General features: G+C 34.9%; 1 protein-coding gene across 1 annotated transcript in view; it reads right to left on the bottom strand.

The window, feature by feature from the left end:
* Positions 1-17,642: 17,642 nt before the first annotated feature.
* Positions 17,643-23,700, bottom strand: part of LOC139850032 (uncharacterized) — a 57,376-nt gene continuing 51,318 nt past the window's right edge. The window contains exons 2-4 of the mRNA XM_071839631.1: positions 19,337-19,856; positions 19,078-19,257; positions 17,643-18,081 (exon numbers count right to left, since the gene is read on the bottom strand). Of these exons, the coding sequence (XP_071695732.1) occupies positions 17,728-18,081; positions 19,078-19,257; positions 19,337-19,856 (1,054 nt within the window). The 3' untranslated portion in view covers positions 17,643-17,727. The remainder of the gene's footprint in view (positions 18,082-19,077; positions 19,258-19,336; positions 19,857-23,700) is intronic.

Below are 23,700 nucleotides of genomic sequence, written 5' to 3'. Positions count from 1 at the left end.
AACAACAACAATTACAACAATAATCGCAACAATTATCCCAACAATCGCAACATCAATCGCAACTACAACAAACGGCCCAACAACAACAACAACTACAACAATCATCCCAACAACAATAATAACCGCAACAACAACAACAATCAGAAGCAGCTATGCCAAAGGTGTGAAAAGAATCACTCGGGGTTCTGCACCAAATTTTGTAACAAGTGTAAAAGAAATGGTCATAGCGCGGCGAAGTGTGAGGTCTACGGACCAGGGGTTAATAGAACGAAAGGAACAAATGGTGTCGGAACGAGTAATGGCGGAGCAAGTAGTGTCGGAGCAAGTTATGCCAATGTAGTTTGTTATAAATGTGGAAAACCGGGCCACATTATTAGAAATTGCCCGAACCAGGAGAACACGAATGGACAAGGCCGCGGAAGAGTTTTCAATATTAATGCGGCAGAGGCACAAGAAGACCCGGAACTTGTTACGGGTACGTTTCTTATTGACAATAAATCTGCTTACGTTTTATTTGATTCGGGTGCGGATAGAAGCTATATGAGTAGAGATTTTTGTGCTAAATTAAGTTGTCCATTGACGCCTTTGGATAGTAAATTTTTACTCGAATTAGCAAATGGTAAATTAATTTCAGCAGATAATATATGTCGGAATCGAGAAATTAAACTGGTTAGCGAAACATTTAAGATTGATTTGATACCAGTAGAGTTAGGGAGTTTTGATGTGATAATCGGTATGGACTGGTTGAAAGAAGTGAAAGCAGAGATCGTTTGTTACAAAAATGCAATTCGCATTATACGAGAAAAAGGAAAACCCTTAATGGTGTACGGAGAAAAGGGCAACACGAAGCTACATCTTATTAGTAATTTGAAGGCACAAAAACTAATAAGAAAAGGTTGCTATGCTGTTCTAGCACACGTCGAGAAAGTACAAACTGAAGAAAAGAGCATCAATGATGTTCCCATTGCAAAAGAATTTCCTGATGTATTTCCGAAAGAATTACCGGGACTACCTCCACATCGATCTGTTGAATTTCAAATAGATCTTGTACCAGGAGCTGCACCAATAGCTCGTGCTCCTTATAGACTCGCACCCAGCGAGATGAAAGAACTGCAAAGCCAACTGCAAGAACTATTAGAACGTGGTTTCATTCGACCAAGCACATCACCGTGGGGAGCTCCTGTTTTGTTTGTCAAGAAGAAAGATGGTACATTCAGGTTGTGTATCGACTACCGAGAGTTGAACAAACTTACCATCAAGAACCGCTACCCACTACCGAGAATCGACGACTTATTTGATCAACTACAAGGCTCGTCTGTTTATTCAAAGATTGACTTACGTTCCGGGTATCATCAAATGCGGGTGAAAGAAGATGATATTCTAAAGACTGCTTTCAGAACACGTTACGGTCATTACGAGTTTATGGTCATGCCGTTTGGTTTAACTAATGCACCAGCTGTGTTCATGGACCTTATGAACCGAGTGTGTGGACCATACCTTGACAAGTTTGTCATTGTTTTCATTGATGACATACTTATTTACTCAAAGAATGACCAAGAACACGGTGAACATTTGAGAAAGGTGTTAGAAGTATTGAGGAAGGAAGAATTGTACGCTAAGTTTTCAACGTGTGCATTTTGGTTGGAAGAAGTTCAATTCCTCGGTCACATAGTGAACAAAGAAGGTATTAAGGTGGATCCGGCAAAGATAGAAACTGTTGAAAAGTGGAAAACCCCGAAAACTCCGAAACACATACGCCAATTTTTAGGACTAGCTGGTTACTACAGAAGGTTCATCCAAGACTTTTCCAGAATAGCAAAACCCTTGACTGCATTAACGCATAAAGGGAAGAAATTTGAATGGAATGATGAACAAGAGAAAGCGTTTCAGTTATTGAAGAAAAAGCTAACTACGGCACCTATATTGTCATTGCCTGAAGGGAATGATGATTTTGTGATTTATTGTGATGCATCAAAGCAAGGTCTCGGTTGTGTATTAATACAACGAACGAAGGTGATTGCTTATGCTTCTAGACAATTGAAGATTCACGAACAAAATTATACGACGCATGATTTGGAATTAGGCGCGGTTGTTTTTGCATTAAAGACTTGGAGGCACTACTTATATGGGGTCAAAAGTATTATATATACCGACCACAAAAGTCTTCAACACATATTTAATCAGAAACAACTGAATATGAGGCAGCGTAGGTGGATTGAATTATTGAATGATTACGACTTTGAGATTCGTTACCACCCGGGGAAGGCAAATGTGGTAGCCGATGCCTTGAGCAGGAAGGACAGAGAACCCATTCGAGTAAAATCTATGAATATAATGATTCATAATAACCTTACTACTCAAATAAAGGAGGCGCAACAAGGAGTTTTAAAAGAGGGAAATTTAAAGGATGAAATAACCAAAGGATCGGAGAAGCATCTTAATATTCGGGAAGACGGAACCTGGTATAGGGCTGAAAGGATTTGGGTACCAAAATTTGGAGATATGAGAGAAATGGTACTTAGAGAAGCTCATAAAACCAGATACTCAATACATCCTGGAACGGGGAAGATGTACAAGGATCTCAAGAAACATTTTTGGTGGCCGGGTATGAAAGCCGATGTTGCTAAATACGTAGGAGAATGTTTGACGTGTTCTAAGGTCAAAGCTGAGCATCAGAAACCATCAGGTCTACTTCAACAACCCGAAATCCCGGAATGGAAATGGGAAAACATTACCATGGATTTCATCACTAAATTGCCAAGGACTGCAAGTGGTTTTGATACTATTTGGGTAATAGTTGATCGTCTCACCAAATCAGCACACTTCCTGCCAATAAGAGAAGATGACAAGATGGAGAAGTTAGCACGACTGTATTTTAAGGAAGTCGTCTCCAGACATGGAATACCAATCTCTATTATCTCTGATAGGGATGGCAGATTTATTTCAAGATTCTGGCAGACATTACAGCAAGCATTAGGAACTCGTCTAGACATGAGTACTGCCTATCATCCACAAACTGATGGGCAGAGCGAAAGGACGATACAAACGCTTGAAGACATGCTACGAGCATGTGTTATTGATTTCGGAAACAGTTGGGATCGACATCTACCGTTAGCAGAATTTTCCTACAACAACAACTACCATTCAAGCATTGAGATGGCGCCGTTTGAAGCACTTTATGGTAGAAAGTGCAGGTCTCCGATTTGTTGGAGTGAAGTGGGGGATAGACAGATTACGGGTCCGGAGATTATACAAGAAACTACCGAGAAGATCATCCAAATTCAACAACGGTTGAAAACCGCCCAAAGTCGACAAAAGAGCTACGCTGACATTAAAAGAAAAGATATAGAATTTGAAATTGGAGAGATGGTCATGCTTAAAGTTGCACCTTGGAAAGGCGTTGTTCGATTTGGTAAACGAGGGAAATTAAATCCAAGGTATATTGGACCATTCAAGATTATTGATCGTGTCAGACCAGTAGCTTACCGACTTGAGTTACCTCAACAACTCGCGGCTGTACATAACACTTTCCACGTCTCGAATTTGAAGAAATGTTTTGCTAAAGAAGATCTCACTATTCCGTTAGATGAAATCCAAATCAACGAAAAACTCCAATTCATCGAAGAACCCGTCGAAATAATGGATCGTGAGGTTAAAAGACTTAAGCAAAACAAGATACCAATTGTTAAGGTTCGATGGAATGCTCGTAGAGGACCCGAGTTCACCTGGGAGCGTGAAGATCAGATGAAGAAGAAATACCCGCATCTATTTCCAGAAGATTCGTCAACACCTTCAACAGCTTAAAATTTCGGGACGAAATTTATTTAACGGGTAGGTACTTCAGTTTAAAGCTTTACTGGCAGAACTAAGCTCATTTGCTGGTCCGACTAGCTGGTTCTTCTTAATTGCTGGCTTGTCTTCAACTATCAAAAACTTTATTCATGAAAACTTAACTACTTCAGTTTAAGGACTGAAGTAGGGTAACCCCTGAGCTTCTTGAACCAGCTCCAAAAACATTTAGATGATACGAAATAGATGGCAACACGACCATTGCTTCACCAGATTCGAGTGTGACATCATTTGAGGTTGTGCTGGTTGTGTTGCTGGTTATATTGCCTAGCTCACCCGCATCATCCTCCCCCTCTAAAAAGGAACTTGACCTCAAGTTTTCGAGGTTGTCATTGTAGTGACCCGAACTTTTCCATGTTTATATATATTAATTGATATTGATATTTACATGATTAAATGTTTCCAACATGTTAAGCAATCAAACTTGTTAAGACTTGATTAATTGAAATATGTTTCATATAGACAATTGACCACCCAAGTTAACCGGTGATTCACGAACGTTAAAACTTGTAAAAACTATATGATAACATATATATGGATATATATATATAGTTAACATGATACTATGATAAGTAAACATATCATTAAGTATATTAACAATGAACTACATATGTAAAAACAAGACTACTAACTTAATGATTTTTAAACGAGACATATATGTAACGATTATCGTTGTAAAGACATTTAATGTATATATATCATATTAAGAGATATTCATACATGATAATATCATGATAATATAATAATTTAAAATCTCATTTGATATTATAAACATTGGGTTAACAACATTTAACAAGATCGTTAACCTAAAGGTTTCAAAACAACACTTACATGTAACGACTAACGATGACTTAACTACTCAGTTAAAATGTATATACATGTAGTGTTTTAATATGTATTTATACACTTTTGAAAGACTTCAATACACTTATCAAAATACTTCTACTTAACAAAAATGCTTACAATTACATCCTCGTTCAGTTTCATCAACAATTCTACTCGTATGCACCCGTATTCGTACTCGTACAATACACAGCTTTTAGATGTATGTACTATTGGTATATACACTCCAATGATCAGCTCTTAGCAGCCCATGTGAGTCACCTAACACATGTGGGAACCATCATTTGGCAACTAGCATGAAATATCTCATAAAATTACAAAAATATGAGTAATCATTCATGACTTATTTTACATGAAAACAAAATTACATATCCTTTATATCTAATCCATACACCAACGACCAAAAACACCTACAAACACTTTCATTCTTCAATAATCTTCATCTAATTGATCTCTCTCAAGTTCTATCTTCAAGTTCTAAGTGTTCTTCATATATTCTACAAGTTCTAGTTACATAAAATCAAGAATACTTTCAAGTTTGCTAGCTCACTTCCAATCTTGTAAGATGATCATCCAACCTCAAGAAATCTTTGTTTCTTACAGTAGGTTATCATTCTAATACAAGGTAATAATCATATTCAAACTTTGGTTCAATTTCTATAACTATAACAATCTTATTTCAAGTGATGATCTTACTTGAACTTGTTTTCGTGTCATGATTCTGCTTCAAGAACTTCGAGCCATCCAAGGATCCGTTGAAGCTAGATCCATTTTTCTCTTTTCCAGTAGGTTTATCCAAGGAACTTAAGGTAGTAATGATGTTCATAACATCATTCGATTCATACATATAAAGCTATCTTATTCGAAGGTTTAAACTTGTAATCACTAGAACATAGTTTAGTTAATTCTAAACTTGTTCGCAAACAAAAGTTAATCCTTCTAACTTGACTTTTAAAATCAACTAAACACATGTTCTATATCTATATGATATGCTAACTTAATGATTTAAAACCTGGAAACACGAAAAACACCGTAAAACCGGATTTACGCCGTCGTAGTAACACCGCGGGCTGTTTTGGGTTAGTTAATTAAAAACTATGATAAACTTTGATTTAAAAGTTGTTATTCTGAGAAAATGATTTTTATTATGAACATGAAACTATATCCAAAAATTATGGTTAAACTCAAAGTGGAAGTATGTTTTCTAAAATGGTCATCTAGACGTCGTTCTTTCGACTGAAATGACTACCTTTACAAAAACGACTTGTAACTTATTGTTCCGACTATAAACCTATACTTTTTCTGTTTAGATTCATAAAATAGAGTTCAATATGAAACCATAGCAATTTGATTCACTCAAAACGGATTTAAAATGAAGAAGTTATGGGTAAAACAAGATTGGATAATTTTTCTCATTTTAGCTACGTGAAAATTGGTAACAAATCTATTCCAACCATAACTTAATCAACTTGTATTGTATATTATGTAATCTTGAGATACCATAGACACGTATACAATGTTTCGACCTATCATGTCGACACATCTATATATATTTCGGAACAACCATAGACACTCTATATGTGAATGTTGGAGTTAGCTATACAGGGTTGAGGTTGATTCCAAAATATATATAGTTTGAGTTGTGATCAATACTGAGATACGTATACACTGGGTCGTGGATTGATTCAAGATAATATTTATCGATTTATTTCTGTACATCTAACTGTGGACAACTAGTTGTAGGTTACTAACGAGGACAGCTGACTTAATAAACTTAAAACATCAAAATATATTAAAAAAGTGTTGTAAATATATTTTGAACATACTTTGATATATATGTATATATTGTTATAGGTTCGTGAATCAACCAGTGGCCAAGTCTTACTTCCTGACGAAGTAAAAATCTGTGAAAGTGAGTTATAGTCCCACTTTTAAAATCTAATATTTTTGGGATGAGAATACATGCAGGTTTTATAAATGATTTAAAAAATAGACACAAGTACGTGAAACTACATTCTATGGTTGAATTATCGAAATCGAATATGCCCCTTTTTATTAAGTCTGGTAATCTTAGAATTAGGGAACAGACACCCTAATTGACGCGAATCCTAAAGATAGATCTATCGGGCCCAACAAGCCCCATCCAAAGTACCGGATGCTTTAGTACTTCGAAATTTATATCATATCCGAAGGGTGTCCCGGAATGATGGGGATATTCTTATATATGCATCTTGTTAATGTCGGTTACCAGGTGTTCACCATATGAATGACTTTTATCTCTATGTATGGGATGTGTATTGAAATATGAAATCTTGTGGTCTATTATTATGATTTGATATATATAGGTTAAACCTATAACTCACCAACATTTTTTGTTGACGTTTTAAGCATGTTTATTCTCAGGTGATTATTAAGAGCTTTCGCTGTCGCATACTTAAATAAGGACGAGATTTGGAGTCCATGTTTGTATGATATTGTGTAAAAACTGCATTCAAGAAACTTATTTTGTTGTAACATATTTGTATTGTAAACCATTATGTAATGGTCGTGTGTAAACATGATATTTTAGATTATCATTATTTGATAATCTACGTAAAGCTTTTTAAACCTTTATTGATGAAATAAAGGTTATGGTTTGTTTTAAAATGAATGCAGTCTTTGAAAAAAGTCTCATATAGAGGTCAAAACCTCGCAACAAAATCAATTAATATGGAACGTTTTTAATCAATAAGAACGGGACATTTCAGTCATCTTCCAAGTAGGTCATTAAATCACCAACATTAAAAGTGCTAGACACAGTAGTATCACAAGGCAGCTCGATTTTGTAAGCATTATCACCAACCTTTTCCAACACTTTAAATGGACCCTCAGCTCTTGGCATCAACTTGTTCTTCCTTTTTGCTGGGAACCTTTCCTTCCTTAGATGAATCCAAACAAGATCACCAGGAATAAAAGTGGGCTGCTTTCTGTGCTGGTTAGCTTTAGCCTTGTATTGCTGGTTGGTCTGCTCAATTTTGGCCTTCACTTGTTCATGCAGCTTCTTTATTTCTTTGGCCTTTGCTACTGCATCAACACTTGCCTTAGGCTCAATTGTAAAAGGAATTAGATCAATGGGTGTGAGTGGATTTGCACCATAGCAGATTTTAAATGGTAATTTTCTAGTGGAGTAATTAGGTGCTCCGTTGAAAGCAAATTCAGCATGTGCAAGCTTCAAATCCCACTCCTTCAAACTTTTCTTCACAAGTGTTCGTAGAAACATTCCCACAGTTCTATTAGTCACTTCAGTTTGACCATCAATTTGGGGATGGTGAGAAGTGCTGAACAAAAGCTTAGTACCAAGCAGCTTCCATAATGTCTTTCAAAAATAACTTAAGAACTTTGTATCTCGATCAGACACAAAGGTTTTGGGAACTCCATGAAGACGAACAATTTCTTTGAAGAATAAAGCAGCAACAATAGTAACATCATTGGTTTTGTTGCAGGCTATGAAATGAGCCATCTCTGAAAACCTGTCAACGACAGCCATAATAGAATCTTTGCCTCGCTAAGTCCTTGGCAATGCAACAATGAAATCCATGCTCAAATCTTCCCATGGCTGGTTGGGGACAGGAAGAGGAGTATACAAACCCTTGTGAAATGCTGACTTAGCTTAAAAGCATGTAGCACAATGATTAATCACAACTTTGACATCTTTATCCATACATGGCCAGTAGAAGTGTTCACTTAGGATATTGTGACGATTGCTCCAAATCCATATGTACGAACACGTCATTCATTGATTTCATTGCGAGGTATTTGACCTCTATATGATACATTTTGTAAACATTGCATTCTTTTGAAAAGGCACACCATAAATGAATATTTAAATTAAAAGTTTTCGACATCTGATGATTTCTACATATAGACAATCACCATAAATAATAGTTTACAACAGTATTTCCGTTGACAATGCAGTCAAAATAAGATACATGGTGATGATTTGGTGAATGCAACGTCTCCTTAAAAAATATGTCATGTAAGACTCCATGCACATAGCTTGTTTAACATCTAAGCAAACAGCGGAAGACTTCTAGGAAACCTGAGAATAAACATGCTAACAAGTGTCAACACAAAGGTTGGTGAGTTCATAGTTTTAATGTTGCGCATAATCTGTATATAAAGGTGGATCACAAGATTTCAGTTGTTTCATCCAGAAACGTTTATCAAAATATTCTATGAAATTGAGCACCCTGGTAAATAAACTTAACGTATATATAATTTATACCCTTTGTATAATTATCTTAATAATACACGCAAACCAACGTGTATGCTTCTCAAATAGCATACGTCCGTTAAAAGGCTAGTGCTTTAGCTCGGACGGGGATATCAAGCCCTATGGATCCATAAACTACTACTCGCGCCCACCAGTTCTTATAACCGGCAGTTACTAGTTACCAAAGCTAAGGGATTTTCGGTTCAAACTCAGTATAGAATTTAGTATGTACTTGTGTCCATTGTTTAAAATAAAGTGCATGTATTCTCAGCCCAAAAATATATATTGCAAAAGCATTTAAAAAGGGAGCAAATGAAACTCACGCATATAAATATTGTAAATCAGTTAATAAAGGATTTGCATGTATTCTCAGCCCAAAAATGTAGAGAGTAAAAGGGATCATATGAAACTCACCTTGGCAGCATATAAAGTCGTTCACCAAAATGTGATAGAAACACGGATTACCAAATAACCGTAGATCTCAACATATCAATATTGAGATTCAATATTGTAGAAAAGTACGTAGACGTAACGGAGATGATAACACTAGGTTTGACTTGCAAATAATACCCATGAATATTACCATAACCTCCTTGGCAATAACCCATAATTTCCTTAGCTTTATCCCGCTCATAAAACTATTTTGAAAGTGACACGCTCATGACCTCGTCGTAGTATTTTATGTATAATACTAATAATAATACAAATACTACTAATAATAATAAGATTAATAATAATATTAATCTTAATAATAATAATAATAATAATAATAATAATAATAGTAATATAATTAATAAATATAATACGGAGTAATTTTTAAATTAAAACAGAGGCAGATATCTCGAGCTTTATAGGTGTGGCCTGTCCAGGACTGCCATGCGATCGCATGGCCTCCAAGACCATTTCCCATGCGATCGCATGGGATGGATTTCCAGCTCATGATCTTTTAACTTCTAGTTTGTCGACATATTTTTTTAATTATTAATATAATATATTTAATTTATATAATTAATTATATATTATATTAAATTCACATGCATAGTTGACTTGTAATTTTCGTTCCGATAAGTCGTACGTCGTCACTCGACTTATGTCCCGGTTCCGGTTTTTCGAACGTCCTATCGTATACTGAGAAAACTTGTACTTTTATGTTTCGTGAATCGTACCTTTGTCAAAATATAGTCTTAAATCATCCATAAGCTATACCACTGTAGCAAGCTACTGTAGCAAAGTCAATTTTTTTACTGTAGCAAGTCAATTTCACTGTAGCAAATAGGGATTTTCAAAAACACTGTAGCATTTTGGTACTGTAGCAATTTGAAAATGTTACTATCGTTTACTAAATAACTTGAAATTATATATATGTATATATCTTTTTAATATACATAAATCAGTTTTTAAATACACATTGGAAGTTATTTATAAATAAATTTTAATAATAAATATTTCAACTTATCATATATATTCAAATAGATATTTAAACCAATAAGTTTAATGTACGGTATCAAACAATTAATACATTGTTACCTTTTCAAGTTATAGTATATATGTATCTATTTACATATAATTGTTCGCGAATCGTCGAAAACAACCGAAGGGTATTTAAATATATAAAGGTAGTTCAAAAATTTTGAGATTCAGTTTTACAGACTTTGCTTATCGTGCCGGAAATGTTAATCATACAAAGATTAAGTTTAAATTTGGTCAGAAATTTCCGGGTCATCACAGATATCCAATGTCTTGTTAATCCCAAAATGACCAGCTAAACCACCTCCATGTGCTTCTCTAATCAGCAACTCCCTGATCGAACCTTTTGGAATGCATAACCTGCTGCCCTTGAATAGAAAACTATCTTGCTCAACATAATCTCTTTTGAACTCAGCAGGAGAACAGTTTAAAATAGGAGCAAAGTCTGGATCAGCTTCATATAACTCCTTAACAAATGAAAATCCAAGAATTCTAGCTTCCAGAATTGACAACAAAGAATATCTTCTTGAAAGAGCATCATCAACAACATTAGAAGTACCAGCCTTGTGTTTAGACACAAAGGAGTACATCTACAAGAATTCCACCCATTTTGCATGCCTTGAATTTAATTTGTGCTGCCCATTAATGTACTTCAACGCTTCATGATCAGAAAAGAGAAAAAACTGCCTTGGCTTCAAATAATGAGACCAGTGATCAATAGCTCGAATGATGGCATAAAATTCTTTATCATAAGTGCTATAATTCAACTTTGACCCATTTTGCTTTTCACTGAAATAAGCTACTGGTCTTTTCCCTTGCACTAGCACAGCCCCAATGCCAACACCACTTGCATCACATTCAAGTTCAAACAGCATATCAAAATTAGGAAAAGCAAGTATAGGTGCTGAACTTAGCTTTTCCTTCAATGATTCAAATGCTGATTGGGCAGAACTAGACCATTCAAATACCCCTTTATTCATACAATCAGTAATTGGAGCAACAATTGTGGAGAAGTCTTTGATAAATCTTCTATAAAATGAAGCTAAACCATGAAAACTTCTGACTTCAGTGATGGAAGAAGGACTAGGCCATGATTTGATTGCTTCCACCTTAGATGGATCCATTGAAATGCCTTCTTCAGAAACCACATACCCAAGAAACACTACTTTGCTGACAAAGAAATCACACTTCTCCAGCTTTTCATATAATTGATACTGCTTTAACAGCTCAAATACTTTTCTTAAATGATCCAAGTGTTCTTCTTTAGTTTTTGAGTACACTAGAATGTCATCAAAGTAAAAAACTACAAACTGCCCAATAAGTGGTCCGAGCACTTCATTCATAAGTCTCATGAATGTGCTAGGTGCATTAGATAATCCAAAAGGCATAACCAACCACTCGAATAAACCATCTTTGATCTTGAAAGCTGTCTTCCATTCATCTCCTTCTTTCATTCAAATATGATGATACCCACTTCTAAGATCAACTTTGGAGAATACACAAGAACCATGGAGCTCATCTAGCATATCATCTAATCTAGGTATGGGATACCTATACTTGATGGTGATGTTGTTAATAGCTCTGCTGTCTACACACATTCTCATGGAACCATCATTCTTTGGAACCAGCAAAGCTGGTACTGAACAAGGACTCATGCTGGTTCTAACATAACCCTTTGCAACCAGCTCATTAACTTACTTCTCTAATTCTTTTGCTTCATGAGGAGAACATCGATAAGCTGCTTTGTTAGGAAGAACAGATCCAGGTACAAGATCAATTTGATGTTCAATACCCTTGATTGGTGGTAAACCAGCTGGTAATTCACTTGGGAACACATCAGCAAATTCAGATAACAATGGTTTTACCCGAGCTGGTACTTCATCATGCTGGTTCAACTCGTCGCTTTCAACCAGCAGCAACAGGTAAGCACCAGTACCCCCCTTTAACTCAGTATCAACTTCAACTTGAGTCATAAACAAACTCTTATCATTTTTAACAGTAGGGTCAGCTCTAGGTATTTCACTGGGTTTTGGTGAAGTGAGGGTGATCTTTTTACCATTCATATACAGCGAGTAATTATTTTGGTGTCCATTATGATAGGCATACTTATCAAATAACCAAGGTCTACCAAGCAGCAAATGACAAGCATCCATAGGAATAACATCACATGTGATCTCATCTTGATAAACAGTACCAATAGAAAATGGAACAGTAACTTGGCGAGTAACCTTTACCTCACTGCCTTGGTTAAGCCATTAAAGTTTGTATGGATGAGGATGCTTCTTTGTAACCAGCTCAAGCTTTTCCACCATGTGAGCAGATGCTGCGTTTGCACAGCTGCCTCCATCAATAATCAGGCTGCACACTTTGCCCTTGACTGTGCACCTTGAGTGAAAGATGTTTTCACGCTGGCTCTTATCTTCAATAGTCTCAGCTGAGTGCATTACTCTTCGAACCACTAAAAAATCTCCAATATCAGCAGCAACAAACTCTTCACTATCAGACTCATCATATGCTGGTTCAGTTTCAAAAACCCCTTCCAAATCTTCAATCTCCTTTAGTGTAAGAGCACGCTGGTTAGGACATTGAGCTTGAAAATGCCCAAATCCATGGCACTTGAAACATTTCCTTCTATCATCTTTAGGACCAGCTACAACCTGCTCTTTGCCTTTAGATACTTTGGATGCTGCCTCGTTATGCCTAGGCAGCATAGATGATTGACCCTTCATAGGCAGCACAACTGGCTTGGAATAAGACTTAAAATTAATTTTCTTCTGTGCTTGTTTCTCTACTTGAATAGCCAGCTTGCAAGCACTCTCAAAAGTCCATAGAGGCTGCATTTCAACTTGATTAGCAATAGAAGCATTTAAGCCTCCAACGAATCTTGCTATAGTGTGTTCTTCAGCTTCTTTAACATTTGTACGAATCTTGAGCTGCTCAAACTCTCTGATGTAATCAACAACATTCATGCTGCCTTGCTTGAGTGTATTCATCTGGATATACAGCTCTTACTTGTAAGCTTGAGGAACAAACCTCTTTTGCATACACTCTTTTAACTTGGACCAGGTTTTGATTGTTTTCTTCCCTTCATATTGACTTTCTTTTCTTAGATTATCATACCACATTGAAGCATACTTCTTTAATCTAATTACAGCAACTTTAAAAGCCTTTTTATCATCATAGCCCTTAATCTCCATAATTCTATCCATGGTCTGAACCCATTCAAAGTAATCTTCAGGGTTAGACGACCCTTCAAAATCAGGTAGATCTATTTTGATATCTTTCAAATCATCAGCTTTTTTCCTATGCCTTCTTCTTCTTTGTGAAGAAGCATGAGATCCATCAGTATATCCATGGCTACCATCTTCTGATTCAGTACTAGAAGACACAATGGTTGTATCTCCATTTTCAGATCTGGCTCTATTTCTTCTTGGCACACCATCTTCCAACAAATTAACCATTCTTTCCATCTGATGTTGTAGAGCTTCAATAGCTCTATCTCTTCTAAGATTATGAGCTTCTTCAAGAGTCATATTTCTAGGAATCTCAGCCATTTTAAATCAGATTTGGAAATAAGCTTTTCAGCTCAAAAACAGAGTATAAACTGAAACAACAATAAAAATGATAAGAAAGCTTCGATTGAACAACCTAAGCTCTGATACCACTTTGATGCATAATTATGACTTTAAAAACGCAATTTAGAACAAGCTTTCTTCACCCAACATATCTGAACACAAAGACCCGATTTGTAACAGTAACAGCCCCAAAACAGAGTATAAAACTCTGAAATAAGAACACAAAGGATAGAAGAATTTAAACCCCAAATTGATAAAGATACCACCACAATTAGAGATCTAGAAACACTCCAAATCTTCAACTACAGCTGATAAAGATTCTACCACAACTATAATATCAGATATGAAGATTTGGATTTCACCACAATGTTTGATAAAGTAACACCACAAACACTGATAAAGAAACCACTCTTAGCCACCGGAATCAAAGATTCGTAAAGGACACAGAGATTTTGTAAATAGATAAGCTCTATCAAACTTTTCATTCAATCATCAACCAAGTTTTACAATTACAAGAGCTCTCTATTTATAGGAGAAGCTTAACAGCTATTTTCTAGATAAGACAAAAACATAAAAAGGAAATAGAGACAAAAAGGACAAACAATTACAAATTAGCCAATAAGAATAAAGGACACAATCTGCAAAAGCCTGCCATTTGATAGTGCTCCTCCCATGATAAACAACAGCCAATGATATATAAGAATCTTCCTTGGACAGCTGAACATTCTATAACAACCACGCACGTGTTAAGCACATGACCTGACCGGTTTATTTTAAGCATTAGATAAACTTTGAATCGTATCAGCAAGCTGGCCCTTTAGAAAAAAATAGCGTCGCCTGCTGGTTGAACTAAGTTTCGTGTGCTGGTTGAACTTACAATTCTTCAGCTGGTTGAACTAGCTGGCTCATCTAAGTATAACTTTGCTGGTTCGATTTGCTGGTTACCCGGCTGAGTGAATTAAAGCTTTACTGGCTGAACTAAGCTCATTTGCTGGTCCGGCTAGCTGGTTCTTCTTAATTGCTGGCTTGTCTTCAACTATCAAAAACTTTATTCATGAAAACTTAACTACTTCAGTTTAAGGACTGAAGTAGGGTAATCCCTGAGCTTCTTGAACCAGCTCCAAAAACACTTAGATGATACGAAATAGATGGCAACACGACCGTTGCTTGACCAGATTCGAGTGTGACATCATTTGAGCTTGTGCTGGTTGTGTTGCTGGTTATATTGCCCAGCTCACCCGCATCATTAAATATAATATTATTTTAATCTATGATGATACTGTTTTTAATTCAATGTTAGACTCTTTTTAATTCAATGCTATAATTACTTTCTAAAAAATAATTTTATAATGTTACATGGTTTAGTGGTTTTTACTAAAGAGCTTAGAACTTAGCGGTATTTAAAGAGCCTATTATTAAACAAAATGAGGTTTAAGTCTCATCGTGAATATATTGGTGGATTAATAAGTATTTAGTGTGTATGATGTCGTTCTAATAAAATATTGTTTAGTCTTCAAGCCTCATACTTTATCCAACATCAGCACTACACTGTCCACACATTTGATGTAGAGTCTATGCGTTGCCATGTTTGAGATAAAAGTTGCAACAATGTATCCGTGAGGGTGTAAATGTTAACCCTGGTAAGAATGAGGGGAATAAATAGAAAACAATAAAGATAAAACAAATCAGCATATTCCGAATTATAATCGCGTGCATGTGGCGCAAGACATGTGGTTGGTTGGTTACCCATCTCGGCGAATAACTACGACACGTCCCTTTTATTAAAGTTAATATTGATAATTTTGTAAAATTTTAAATAATATTTGACATAATTATCTTTTTAAAGGCAAACACACCAACACGACTTGAACCCGTTATTTTAAGATAAGAGAACACCCCAAGTCCTCTCAACCAATAACCCATTGATAAATTGACAAACTTATATCATTTTTTCCCTAAAATACAAAAATTATATATATAAAAATTAACGATTTTCATCAGAAATGTAAGACCAACTGGAAACAATACAACAACAAATCTAGACATTACAACCCAAACTAAGAAAAACTAAACGCAAAACAATCGCGAAAGCAAATGTCACAAAGAAGTTAACTATAAACAGAAACAAAGCAGTCCAACGAAACAAACAAAAAAGGCACAAACCAAAATCCAACAACAAAACCGCTTCTTTAACATTATATACTGTCTACCGTTCATAACTTATTTTTCTAATTTCCGTGAGCATATATTTATGAATAAAATTAAATAGCACAAACGACATCTCATACACCCATAATTAAGAGTCCCTTGATACTCTAAAATCAATTGGTAGTAGAGGGATATTTTCACTAGCAAATTCAGAACTCAAATTAAATGGGGTCTGATTTTTTTCTTTTTTTTTCCAAAACTAATTATATTTTAAGAGTACTTTAGTGGTTGTTACTTCCAAAAATCATAAATTTTAAAAATATACGGAGTTTTATAGCTAAATTTAGTGGTATTTTATAGTCTTATACAATCCGAAGAGTTATTGTTTAAAAAAACTAAAAGTAATGGAGTCATGGGACCCGACACCCCTAAGGGTGGAGTCGCCACTGAATTTCTGCCTAATCTTAGAGACACATATTTGTTTCTTTTCATGTTTGAAGTGAGACTTTAGAAGAACTCGATGGAAAACATCTATTTGAGTAAAATAGCTCCAGCCAACTACTTAACGGACTAAGAAGAATCCCCAACATATTTCCATAACTTTCTTTATAGCATTAACAAATAACTATCTTATTACTAATCTCCGTATACCATTTTTATTGCTTAAATTATATTTTTAGTATAGCTCTTAAGATTATCTTTAAATATATTTTTTTCTTTGTGATTATTGCGATTTGTTTATGCACATTCGCAAATCTCAAATGGCTTTTGCGAATGCGTGACCGAGATCGTGAACCATATATTTTGTAAGGTCATATCTTTGAATTGTAGCTTCAATGTAGTCACCATTTCTTTGAATGTGTGTTTGTTTATTTTGCGATCTATATGCTTTTATTAATGTCGAAGTCCCAATTGATTATCTAAAAATCGATCCCATGTTATGATTTGCATTTTACGTAAAAACATGCAATTTTTCGATTTGAGTTATTTATCCATAATAATTGAGGGGTTTCGTGTACTTTTAGTCAACCACATATTCGTTCCGAGTGTGTGACTAACCGTTCTAAAAAGGATAGTGATATATCCACCACAACTTTTACTACATCCACCATAAATTATGCATTAACTTGTTGTACCGTACAATCCGTTAATACACAGTTATGATGAATGTAGTAAAAATTATGATAGATATATCAATGCCCTTCTAAAAAAGTAAACAAATCTTCCATAAATTCTAGAGCATCACAAACTCCTTTTATTAACTTATATAGTAAAAATAAAGATGGTAGAGTAATTATGATTACATGATAACCGGATTAAGCAGCGTACATCCATGATTCTGGTACAATCAACGTTGATTTTTATAAGGGTTAAAGGATCGTTCAGCTTCCATTTCTAAAACTCGCAACAAATAGGTTTAACGTAATTATTTTCATACAATGTAATTCAACCAAAGGAAGACTCTTTTCATATAAAAGTAGAATCAATGGCAGCAAGTCAGCAACGTAATCAAAAGACATAACTCTTGAATCAAAATGAATCCGAGTCTACACATACTTGATTAAGTTCTAATAAGAGAGAGTACTTGGGATATCAAATACTTACGATGTGCACGAAGAATGACGCTAGGCAATTTAGATCACCAAAGCAGACATTTAGTTTGCCTTGCGATTTACTGAATTGGCTCTTCATGCAATCCATTATGTCATTTATAAGATTGTTAGCCTCTGCACACAGACTAAAAAAAGGAGTAAGAACCATAGCTCTTTTTGATGCAGGAAGCTGCACAATTTTACCTTCAATAAATTCCAACTTTCTAACGATGCAATCAATTTGACCTATACGAGAGATATTCCTCTGAGTATCAAGTTTATCCTTCTCTAACAGCACCCGAGACTTTACAATAAATTCCCGTAAGCATCTGTCCATTGACACACCTCTAGCCTCCTGCATCGCTCATAACAACAGTTTCCATTCATCAAAAAAAAAGTTGTCATTACCGTTGAACAACAAAATAAAAACATGTTGGGGATGTCAATTTTTGTTCTTCAAAAACAAAATCTAATTAAATTTATACCTGGCAAACGAGTCAGGTTGGGTAACAGGTCAATATGGTTTTGGTTTGAAATGAGTCATGGGTCAAGCGGGTCAAATTTTTAAACGGGTCCAAATGGGTCAGGTTGGTTTCTGTTGGGTAAAAGGGTCACAGGTCAAAGGGGTACAAACAGGTCATATACTTATATATTGATTTTTAGACTTTTTATATTATTTATTTATTTATTTATTTATGATATATAAGAAAATATTAATATACATAATAAATGATATAACCATAAATGCTTTCATTAACGTTTGGCAGATAAAACTTGTTATGCTCGACCCATTTGACCCATTAACAAGACCCATTAGACCTATCTATATTTATTGAGCTTTGGAAACCAATACCCATTAGACCTGTTCTTTAATATTTTTATAGGAACAAATAGATTGGAGGGAAACTTATTGGACCTTTTTTCAAGTTTTGATTTACATTGCTAGACCTAGTTTTTCTAAAGACCCAATTGACCCGAAACCTTGACCCAATTGACCCGAAACCTTGACCCAATTGATCCAAATTTGAGAGTATGGGTCTCAATTGCCGGGTAAAGTCGTAATCATAAGCTTGAAATCTCAATCTCAATCCCAACCCATATAGACTCAATCATTCAACGCAATATTTCTCTCGTTGAAAATATCTAATCTAATATCATGATTAAACACGATTGCCAACCCCTGAATAAACAAAGACTCGAACTTGCTCTTTTTTGGATAGACACCAATACAGAAATCAAACTAAAGTCTATAAAAACACCCTCTGTTTCAGATTGAAGATATAAGACAGATAAAGGCTGATCAGGTGACCTAAACTCCTAAAGTTCAGTTCAATTACAATGGTGTAAATACCTCACGTGAGATCAATGTAAAGGCGGCACTCGTTGAACGACTTAGAAAATAGTTTTTGACTTCAGTAGACATAGATACTTTTCGATCCACTTCTAAATTTTCTGGATATATCTTTAAACTCCTCAAGTTAGCAAACGGACAAGGTTGTTGTGATATCAATTTCGAATGCGAGGATAGAAACTGCATAAGGATTAACAAAAGAAAATCACAAACAAAATGCAATATTAACATAAATTAACATAAATAAAGGACTATATACCTTAACAAGTTCTAAGTTAACTGTCAGAAATTTGACAGTGTTGAGCTGTTGAAGAAAACTGACAATTTTAAGCACATCTCCCCTGTTAAGATTTTCAATACAAAGATGCATCGTCTCCAAACAACGAAAACCATCTGCAGAGACATCTAAAGGATTATAACCTTTAAAAAGAAAAAAAGCTAGTTCGGGTGCAGAAATAAGATGTTTGCGTCCGCAGTCCCTAATGATGAGATTTACCAATTTAGGTGCTACAATATTAATAACCTTCCCATCTCCATTTTGAAGTCCATTTTCAAGCGTTAGATTTGATATCATGGGATGACATATATAAAAACCATCCAATCCCTTCACCTCACAATGTTTTAAGGTGAGATTCTGCAAGTTTGTGCACTTGGAGAAAAGACCAATGCCCTTATGATCAATATCATCATCATCATCATCATCGTATAATGTGACATAATCGAGGTACAATGTTGTTAAACCTAGGAGCTCCCATTTTGATGCGGGAATAAGCAACTGACTGTATTGAGAACCAGTTAAAGTGATATGTGTAAGGATATTAGGACCCAAAACAACGCAAGTGATTCAACAAGATCACTCACCGATAGTAATTCTACAAGATTATTAACCCACTTAATGAACGAAAGATTATAAATGCAAGAAATGTAAATAGACACAAGAGATAACGTGGTTATATGCAATCGTTGTGATTGCTTTAGTCCACGGACCAACTAGAGAATGTATTTACTGAATATTTGTGGTGTATTTACAATGAGTTACAAGAGGGTCTATTTATAGAATGGTTTAAGGATTAAGCTAAAAAACAATTTCTTGAAGCTTCATGTGAGTTTCCTGACAGCTTCATGGAGGCTACATGTGAGTTTCCTGACAGCTTCGTGGAAGCTACATGTGAGTTTTCTAACAACTTCGTGGAAACTACATGTGAGTTTCCTAACAACTTCGTGGAAGCTTCGTGTGAGTTTCCTGAAATCTTCCCTCTAATTGTTTAAAGTTCTCCATATGTCCAACAATCTCCCACTTGGAGACTTTGAACAAACCCAGCATTCGTCAACCCAAAAATATCAACGATCTAACCAAGAACGTTAAACCACCATTATACCGCCAAACTCCATTTGGGACACGCACACTCAACACATACTTCGGATGAGCAGACTTTCGATACAAGGTCTTCAACACTACTTGTTAGAATTGAAATATCAACTCTCTAATTCTCCAGTTGGGGTCTTCTCTCATCAATTCATTAGAAGACCAATTGAGGTAATGCAAAACTTCAATTTCTCTGTCGTAACAACCTTAGTAAACATATCAGCAGGATTCTTCGTACCAAGAATTTTCTCCAATAATAAAGTACCATCATTTATATGTTGTCGAATAAAATGATACCTTATCTTGATGTGTTTCGTACGACTATGAAACACCGGATTCTTCCCAAGATGAACCGCACTTTGATTATCACAATTCAAGACGCAATAGTCTTGTCTTTTACCCAACTCACCTAAGAAGTTTTTCAACCAAACAAGCTCTTTAGAAGCTTCTGCAATAGCCATATATTCGGCTTCGGTGGTTGATAAAGCAACACTCTTTTGTAGTCGAGACATCCAACTAACCGCCGTCTTCCCTATTGTGAAAACATAACCCGTAGTGCTTTTCCCCGAATCATCACATCCACCCAAATCAGCATCCGCATAACCCCTAAGTATGAGATTATTTTTGGAGAAACACAATCCCATATTAGAAGTACCTTTCAAATAACGAAGCAACCATTTGACCGCTTCCCGATGCTCTTTCCCCGGATTAGACATATAACGACTTACAACTCCCACTGCTTGAGCAATATCGGGTCTTGTACAAACCATGGCATACATAATACTACTTACGGCCGATGCATATGGTGTAGTGACCCGAACTTTTCCATGTTTATATATATATTAAATGAAATTGTTATTTACATGATTAAGTGTTTCCAACATGTTAAGCAATCAAACTTGTTAAGACTTGATTAATTGAAATAGGTTTCATATGAACGATTGACCACCCAAGTTGACCGGTGATTCACGAACGTTAAAACTTGTAAAAACTATATGATGACATATATATGGATATATATATAGTTAACATGATATTATGATAAGTAAACATATCATTAAGTATATTAACAATGAACTACATATGTAAAAACAAGACTACTAACTTAATGATTTTGAAACGAGACATATATGTAACGATTATCGTTGTAACGACATATAATGTATATATATCATATTAAGAGATATTTATACATCATAATATCATGATAATATAATAATTTAAAATCTCATTTGATATTATAAACATTGGGTTAACAACACTTAACAAGATCGTTAACCTAAAGGTTTCAAAACAACACTTACATGTAACGACTAACGATGACTTAACGACTCAGTTAAAATGTATATATATGTAGTGTTTTAATATGTATTCATACACTTTTGAAAGACTTCAAGACACTTATCAAAATACTTCTACTTAACAAAAATGCTTACAATTACATCCTCGTTCAGTTTCATCAACAATTCTACTCGTATGCACCCGTATTCGTACTCGTATAATACACAACTTTTAGATGTATGTACTATTGGTATATACACTCCAATGATCAGATTTTAGCAGCTCATGTGAGTCACCTAACACATGTGGGAACCATCATTTGGCAACTAGCATGAAATATCTCATAAAATTACAAAAATATGAGTAATCATTCATGACTTATTTACATGAAAACAAAATTACATATCCTTTATATCTAATCCATACACCAACGACCAAAAACACCTACAAACACTTTAATTCTTCAATTTTCTTCATCTAATTGATCTCTCTCAAGTTCTATCTTCAAGTTCTAAGTGTTCTTCATAAATTCCAAAAGTTCTAGTTTCATAAAATCAAGAATACTTCCAAGATTGCAAGTTTACTTCCAAGTTTTCTAAATCCATTCCAAGTAATCATCCAAGATCAAGAAACCTTTGTTACTTACAGTAGGTTATCTTTCTAATACAAGGTAATAATCATATTCAAACTTTAATTCAATTTCTATAACTATAACAATCTTATTTCGAGTGGAAATCTTACTTGAAATTGTTTTCGTGTCATGATTCTGCTTCAAGAACTTTCAAGCCATCCAAGGATCCTTTGAAGCTAGATCCATTTTTTTCATTTCCAGTAGGTTTATCCAAGGAACTTTAGGTAGTAATGATGTTCATAACATCATTCGATTCGTACATAAAAAGCTGTCTTATTCAACGTTATAAACTTGTAATCACTAGAACATAGTTTAGTTAATTCTAAACTTGTTCGCAAATAAAGTTAATCCTTCTAACTAGACTTTTAAAATCAACTAAAAACATGTTCTATATCTATATGATATGCTAACTTAATGATTTAAAACCCGGAAACACGATAAACACCATAAAACTGGATATACGCCGTCGTAGTAAAACCGGAGGCTGTTTTGGTTGGGATAATTAAAAGCTAAGAAGAACTTTGATTTAAAAGCTATACTTCTGGAAAAATGATTTTTCTTATGAACATGAAACTATATCCAAAAATCATGGTTAAACTCAAAGTGAAAGTATGTTTTTCAAAATGGTCATCAAGATGTCGTTCTTTCGACGGAAATGACTACCTCTTTCAAAAACGACGTGTAACTTGTATTTCCGACTATAAACTTATACTTTTTCTATTTAGATTCATAAAGTTAAGTTCAATACGAAACCGTGGCCACTGGAATCACTCAAAACGGATTAGAAACGAAGAAATGGCGAGTAAAACAAGATTGATAAAAACTACTCATTTTACCTACGTGAAAGTTAGTAATAAATCTATTCCAACCATAACCTAATCAACTTATATTGTATATTATGTAATCTTGAGATACCATAGACACATATACAATGTTTCGACCTATCATGTCGACCCATCCATATATATATATTGCGGAACAACCATAGACACTCTATATGTGAATGTTGGAGTTAGCTATACAGGGTTGAGGTTGATTCCAAAATATATATATATAGTTTGAGTTGTGATCTATACTGAGATACATATACACTGGGTTGTGGATTGATTCAAGATAATATTTATCGATTTATTTCTGTACATCTAACTGTGGACAAGTAGTTGTAGGTTACTAACGAGGACAGCTGACTTAATAAACTTAAAACATCAAAATGTATTAAAAGAATTGTAAATATATTTTGAACATACTTTGATATATATGTATATATTGTTATAGGTTCGTGAATCAACCAGTGGCCAAGTATTACTTCCCGACGAAGTAAAAATCTGTGAAAGTGAGTTATAGT

This window comes from Rutidosis leptorrhynchoides, chromosome 5, assembly GCF_046630445.1.
Source record: "Rutidosis leptorrhynchoides isolate AG116_Rl617_1_P2 chromosome 5, CSIRO_AGI_Rlap_v1, whole genome shotgun sequence".
In the NCBI taxonomy this organism is placed as follows: domain Eukaryota; kingdom Viridiplantae; phylum Streptophyta; class Magnoliopsida; order Asterales; family Asteraceae; genus Rutidosis; species Rutidosis leptorrhynchoides.
Note: the sequence above shows the minus strand (reverse complement) of the source record. Positions and strands in the feature narration are given on the sequence as shown.